We start from the raw sequence: 7,050 nt of genomic DNA, 5'->3' as shown, positions 1-7,050 counted from the left end.
ATCTCTTATCACTTTCATCATTCAAATAACATGAACTTTTTCGCATATTTGGGGGTCCAAAATACACCCTTAATCATAAAGGGAGATTTTTTTTAATCAACATTCACAATGTGGGTCATCACCATCGTTGTGAATATATGTCGATCACTACCCAAGCACCTAGCTCCATCAGAGATGTAAATACGAGATGTCAACTCATTGTCATTCCTAACGATAATGAGTCCGCTAGTGATTTATAATCTATATACATGTTACAAAAAATTGAAGTAACATCACAGTTGCTCCCTAGCGCCAGAAATTATCCACTTCTTGACCAGTGTCCAACGGGTCATCCACAACAATTGCCCAGCCTCAGCTGGGGACGAGGTTTTGTCTTTGGTAGATTAGGGTTTGCAATTCAGAAAGGGGTGGCGGCGCACCTTATTGCCCGTCTACCTTCTGTTTTGATGTAACTTGGCAAATATGAATGAAATTTAAATTTATTTCAAAAAAAAAAAAGTAACATCACCTTCCCCACAAAATGTCACCTTTTATGTTCAAAACTTCAAAATAATACTATATATTAGAGTACTTGTTCACTTTTCATCAGTTTCATCGTTAGTTTCTTCATCAGTGTCTTCATCAGTTTCTTCATCACTTTCCTCATCAGTTTCTTCATCCGTTTCCTCGTCGGTTTCTTCACCGGTTTCTTCATAATGAACTTCTTCATCATTATAAACTTTTTCATCAACTTCGGGTAGATCTGAGACCCTGTTGCAAGAACGAATGCGGGTGGAGTTATACTCATCTATGCGTCTGAGGCAATCTATAACCATCTGAATCCTCTTCTCATGCTCTTCAACTCTTTTGTTGATTTTGTCATATTTAACAGCCCATGCCTTGGCACGAGCCAGGACTTGAGCCACTGTGGGCCGAGAATCTGGGATCAGGCTAACGATTAATAGAATGTTTCAATCAAATATATATATATATATATATATTGTCGATTATGGTTAAGGTATGTATACCTCTTGACTGAATAGACGGACGGAAACGAAATAATCTTCGTAATATTGGAGCCATTTCGGAATGCAGGATCTCTTCGATCGAATCATAAAAATTGTGAATGGAATAATGATGTTACGGTAGATGGTACTAATTCTACCAAAATTTCCGAGATTGTAGGGAAATACTTTAAACGTTTTATTTTCTCATTAAAATTATATTATTAATCTTTTTTTTTTCGTGTTAAGATTTACAATAGTATTGACCAAATAAAAAACCGAGTTACAAAGTTACGTTGCAGTAAGCTAACGCTTCTGTATAGGTAGTGAAAGAAATATCGAAAAGTATAGAAATTGACTTGTATCGAAAATAAAAAACAAAAGATAGATATCGGTATATCCTCAGTTCAGGTCAAATTTAGCTACAATTTTCTTTTTTTTTTCCTTTTCTTTTTTTTTTTTTTTTTTGCTTTTTTATGTTTTAGTTTTTATTATTCCTTTTCTTTTTTGTAATTTAATCCTCAAAGTTTTTAGCATTGACACTTATATTCTTGCACTTTTATAAAAACTTTGTAAAATGTTACTATAGTTAAAAGTTAAATATATAACCCTAATTGTACCCTAGTAACACTTCTCATTCTTGTACCTATAACTTTTGAGCACCTAAATATAAAAAAGAGAGCTAGTTGTGAAGAGTGGACGTAGATCAATCTTGATCGAACCACGTGTTCTTGTTCTTGCTATTTAGAGAGCTTGTGGTGTTTGTATGAGACCCGTTCTAACCTAACAAAAATAACCAACATTTATCAAAGAGCAAATTGTCATTTTAGTCCCTAAGGTTTGATCAAAATTGTCACTTTAGTTTAAATAGTTTTTTTCTTGCCATTTTAGTCCAAATAGTTTTGTTTTCTGCCATTTTAGTCTCTGACTTTTGTCATTTTTTTGCCATTTTCATCCAACCCACTAACTCCATTCAAAAAATTTAGTTAACTTAGGTGAATTTTGGTCAAACCACATGTTTTTTTCTTTTTTTCAGGTGCGATGGTATGGGATGGTGTTGTGCCGGTTTATAGTGAAGATGATGGCGGTGGTGTTGGTTGATGACGTGGGTGGTGGAAAAGTGGTCGGTGGTGATGGAAATGGTGGGTGGTGATGGTGGTAGGGTGGGTGGGTGGTGACGGTGCAGGCAGGTGATGGCGATGATAGAAGATTGTGATGGGGTGGGTGGTGGTGGTCGATTAAAATGACAAAAAATGACAAAAATCAGGGACTAAAATAGCAGGAAGAAAAAACTATTTGGACTAAAATGGCAAGAAAAAAACCTATTTGGACTAAAGTGACAATTTTGGTAAAACCTCAGGGACTAAAATGACAATTTACTCAAAATTTAGAAGATATGTTTCTGACTAGGTTTAGTAATGTTAGAAATAAATAATAAACTTATTACACATGGATGCATGGATGTGATTCATACAATGTCCAAGTTTAGAAGTTATATGTATGTATATATATATATATATAGGATAGGAGTTGGCCAGAAAGTCCAAATTTCCTAAAAAGTGTAAAAAGTCATAAAACAATAATATCAACCATAAAACACACCAAAAACCCACAAATAATATGATGAAAATTACTAAAACATCATGTATGTGGGTTTTGTGTTGTGTTTTAGATGTTAAGGCTCTGATTGTGGAATGACAAATATTATTGTGTTTTATGTTGTTTAGCATTGTGTGTTTTAAATTCATAGTTCTACGATGGCGTGTTTGAAGTTTTTATGGACTATTAGAGTTTGAATATGGTGTTTTAGTAATATTCATTCTATTATTTGTGAGTTTTAGGTGTGTTTTATGCCTGAAATTATTGTGTTTTATGACTTTTTACACTTTTTAGAAAAAACACACTTTCCGTAGGATCCCCACTATATATATATATATATATATATGGGTAAGATCAAATAAAAAATTTATTTTGCCTAAGAAGGATGAGAAGGAATCTTAACCATTCATTTTTCAAATCAATGGTTAAGATGAAAGTGTAGGAGAAGGAGGAGTGCAATGGTATCTTGGGAAAATCCTACTTATGGACTTTCTCTCTCCACATGCAAGGCACATACATATTTCACTCTCATTTTTAAAACGTTCATAACTTTTTTATACGACATTATTTTTTCATAAAAATTTCACTATAAAATCGAGCGTTTTTTTATCTTTAATTTGAGTACCATATTGCTATATAAAATATGAAGACTAAAAAAACCCACTAAAATGTGTTGTATTTCTATGTTGTATAACATTTTTTTGTGCTGGATTTTTGTACTATATTTTTTTTATTAAATTTTTTGTGCTGATTTTTTTTGTCTTAAATTTTTTTTTTCTCAATTTTTTGTACTATATTTTTTTGTACTACATTATTTTCCTTTATTTTTTTGTGCTATATTTTTTGTACTATATTTTTTTTGTGCTATATTTTTTTATACTACATTTTTTGTGCTATATTTTTTGTACTAGATTTTTTGTGCTATATTTTTTGTACTAGATTTTTTGTGCTATATTTTTTTGTACTAGATTTTTTGTGCTATATTTTTTTGTACTAGATTTTTTTTTGTATTTTTAAAAAACAAAAGGGGTGCCACATGTCATATTCACTCCTATTTATAAAGACGAAAATGCCCTTGATTCCTACTTATTAGGAGTGTCACATGTCATCATCACAATCCTTCTTAGGCTACTTAGGCAAAATCCACTTTTTAGTGGATCGTTCCCCTATATATATGTGTGTGTGTATATGTATGTGTGTATATACATATATTAAAAAACTATATATAAATTGAATTCGAATTTTGAATCGAATCGAATTGAAAATCATAAATTCATATTCGATTCCAATTCGATTACTGGACTCGAATACGAATCAAATCGAATTCGAACCTTGATAATTGAATTCGAATCAAGTCGAATTTCGAATTCGAATCGAATTCTGAACACCCGTGTGTGGATACTTTTTATAGAGTAAATATTTAAAATTAGAAAATCTTCTAAAAACAGCCATAGGCAACGTCATAACATCAAGTTTTTTTATTATTATTTTGTTCTTTTTTAAACAAGGGGCAACGTTGGCAAAGGGTTTGCCTTGGGTGAGGGGCATAAGTTATGTGATGATTGTCGTTGCCAATGTTGCTTACTGTTTGTCAACTGCCTCATTTAATATAACTCGCAAATCTTCTTCGTTCTACCTGCACCTGCTAATGATTTCAATCCGATTAGTGCTCTTTTGTGTTCCTTAATCGACGTCTTCTAAATCCTAAATGCAAGTGCTTGTCACCATTGTAATTTGTGTAATTCAAAAGAAGAGAATTCATACTTTTTCGACTTGCACTAAACGTTACCCCCCCCCCCCCCCAATTTTACCGCTACTAAACGTTAATGAAAATCAACCAAGTTAAACATGCCCAATGACTAACCAACACTCGAGACTAATAAAAATGAAAACTCGTACGTCTTGCAACTAAAACAATCTTCCCCATCATTATACAAATATCACAATCTGTATATTGTATCAATATCAGATGAAGCATAATTGCAGATGTTAAACAGGAACAACCAACATCAATATAAGGCTTCAAATCGTCAGGTTGAAGATCCTCCATAACGGCGCACAAGAATAGCCCGATACAGGGTGCCAACATGAAGGAAAAAGATAAGGGCTATAATGACATCATCCAATAGACCAAGTACTCCAAACAATGCTGTCAAAAATCAAAATAACCAACATTTTATCAAACATATATTTGAGTTGATATATATTGATTTGTGAAGCGGGCTTGAAGCAACGTACCTTCGGGTATAATGTCCACAGGGCTAAGTACATAAATGGCAGTTGATATTAGCTGTGTGAAAAAGTAGCAACATTAGTGACAAGAGTACGTTTTTTTACAACGATTTTGAAATTTACACAAGAAATTATAATAATTGAATCTAACCAAAATTATAAATAATTTAATAGATCAATTCGTTTAAACGGGTCAATACTCATGTCTTCACCTATGCAATTAACTCTTGCATGCAATCATATTTGCAACAAAATAGAAGTAATATTTATGAACTCACAGCCAGATATACGCGTGCTTTAATGACAAACGGGAGAGATCTTTGAGGATCCATCAGTTCTCGAAACAACCTTTTGAGAAGAAATGGAAGGTCTTGCAGTCTCTGCAAAAACACAAAAAAAGGTTTCCAATATTAATACAGATTTTGAGAAAACACGATTAACGTCTTTTTTATCATCTTATATTTCGTATACTTCTCCTACCCTTGGTGTACTTAACTCCTAGACAAGTTGAATACTAGATGTTTTAGAAAAATCAAACAAAATGCCCAAAAATATGAACATCTTTTATATGAAACATCAACAGAAATTATTTAAAAAAAAAAGAGAGAAAAATGATTCAAACACTTCTATTAACGGAACATCTTGAATTTTCTTGAATTCAAGCCAGCACTTCCAAATTATGGCCTCGTGCATGAATATTTCATTTAATACTCATAGTATCCTGTTCTGTTTTTTATAAATCCTTGTACATTTGACTCTCATCATACATCCACACAATCTATGCACAACAAAAAAAACATATATCGTGTTTAGATTAAAGTAGCATCAGATGAATACCTGGCCGAGACCGGCTGACTGCGAACCGAAAAGACGGTTATAGGATTCAATCCTTCTTAAAATCTGAGAAGCTTCCGGATCATGAACTTGCTGAGAGGAAGCTTGACTAGGAACCAATATAGTAATCTGGCGTCTACAAAGAGGGCATCTGCATGGCTGTAATGCTGACCCATGATTCCAAACTTGTAAAATGCAATTTCCTGTATAGTAGATAAAAGAAAAAAAAAACGGTTATTAAGGTCATATGCATAACCTTAAACAGTTTCTCATGTTATTCAGCGGGTGACAATTTGAGTAGTGTTATGAAGGGGTTGTTTATTGCTGCGGGTCGTTGGTCATTATCGGCCTGGTTCATTACAATACCAGTGTTTTCGACCCCCCGGTTTTATAAAAAAAATTACTTATATAGAATTTTTAGGTTCGGTGACTTCTGACCCCCGTTGGAAATTTTCAAGCTTCGCCACTGGTTGTGTTTCAAGTCAAAGAGGTAACTTCAATAAATAGCAGGCTGAAAGTCGGCCAAATTTAACATCCTAAATCATTTCATTCAAAGGATCCGATTATTACTGTAATAACACCGTTTTTGTAAATCAGAATTAATACATTAACTGTTAATAACAAGAATCATCGAGTCATAATCGATAATCAAACAAACAGCTACACTTGTCTTGATGAATTCATAACTCGAATCTATGTATAACTTGCTAGACAAGTAACCCTAATTCAAACACAAAAATTAACCCAAGTTTACCTACATATTTATTTAATCATCCTCCTGATAAAACCCTAATATCCCCCAAAAGGGGTTTAAGGATTGAATGATGAAATAATGAGTGATTAATGATTAGGGGGTATGAAGAAGAAGAAGACGTACCGCAGTACCAATGAGAACAATTGGCTTGATGAGGAAGATGAAAGTTGCCATGGCAGATTGAGCAACAATCGTTTACCGGTGGTCCGTCCATACCAGATCAGATTCTCTCAGTTGTCTGTCTATTGACTACTACTTGTTTCCTTCCATTGATGATATGTTTCTTAATGGTTAAGATTCAAGATTTAAGAACGCGGAAGGAAGGAAGGAAGAGTAACTAACGTACGTACGGACCGTCATTTCGTTTTCAATCAAATAACGTGGCCTCTCCTTATTGGCTGTCAATATCCCTTTGTCATCAAAGAGACATGTGTCGTCAATCCAGATCTCAATTCTCACTCTACTTTAATAATAAGTTGACGCCAAGACCTTCCGTAAACACCAATACGGCCGACGTTATATGCGGCTCAAGGCTCTTTCTCACGAAAAATATCACGGCATGATGTTGTGTTGGTCTCTGACACACCAATATGGCCGGCATTATATAACCTCATTTCCACTACACACTCAAATTATATCACACATTTT

At 33.6% G+C, this 7,050-nt stretch overlaps 2 protein-coding genes across 2 annotated transcripts; both read right to left on the bottom strand.

The window, feature by feature from the left end:
- Positions 1-575: 575 nt before the first annotated feature.
- On the bottom strand, positions 576-1,119 carry LOC110902807 (protein stu1-like). Its single transcript, XM_022149198.2, has 2 exons — positions 1,008-1,119; positions 576-919 (listed from the first exon to the last, which is right to left on the bottom strand). The coding sequence occupies exons 1-2, from the start codon at positions 1,060-1,062 to the stop codon at positions 576-578; spliced, it is 399 nt and encodes a 132-aa protein (XP_022004890.1). The 5' UTR covers positions 1,063-1,119.
- A 3,340-nt stretch (positions 1,120-4,459) lies between these two features.
- LOC110913106 (E3 ubiquitin-protein ligase RNF170) lies at positions 4,460-6,841 on the bottom strand. The gene is made up of 5 exons (XM_022157971.2): positions 6,526-6,841; positions 5,652-5,851; positions 5,093-5,194; positions 4,821-4,872; positions 4,460-4,731 (listed from the first exon to the last, which is right to left on the bottom strand). The coding sequence occupies exons 1-5, from the start codon at positions 6,614-6,616 to the stop codon at positions 4,613-4,615; spliced, it is 564 nt and encodes a 187-aa protein (XP_022013663.1). The 5' UTR covers positions 6,617-6,841; the 3' UTR covers positions 4,460-4,612.
- Between the last annotated feature and the right edge of the window lie 209 nt (positions 6,842-7,050).

This window comes from Helianthus annuus, chromosome 2 (genome assembly GCF_002127325.2).
Source record: "Helianthus annuus cultivar XRQ/B chromosome 2, HanXRQr2.0-SUNRISE, whole genome shotgun sequence".
NCBI classification, from domain to species: domain Eukaryota; kingdom Viridiplantae; phylum Streptophyta; class Magnoliopsida; order Asterales; family Asteraceae; genus Helianthus; species Helianthus annuus.
The sequence above is the reverse complement of the archived record's forward strand: the minus strand, read 5'-3'. Positions and strand labels throughout refer to the sequence as shown.

Coding starts and splice junctions, on each gene's coding strand:
- LOC110902807 (XM_022149198.2), bottom strand. CDS start 1,062: ATGGCTCCAATATTACGAAGATTATTTCGTTTCCGTCCGTCTATTCAG. Junction 920..1,007: donor TCCGTCTATTCAGTCAAGAG/GTATACATACCT, acceptor GCCTGATCCCAG/ATTCTCGGCCCACAGTGGCT.
- LOC110913106 (XM_022157971.2), bottom strand. CDS start 6,616: ATGGACGGACCACCGGTAAACGATTGTTGCTCAATCTGCCATGGCAAC. Junction 4,873..5,092: donor AAGCACGCGTATATCTGGCT/GTGAGTTCATAA, acceptor TTTTTCACACAG/CTAATATCAACTGCCATTTA. Junction 4,732..4,820: donor TGTGGACATTATACCCGAAG/GTACGTTGCTTC, acceptor GATTTTTGACAG/CATTGTTTGGAGTACTTGGT.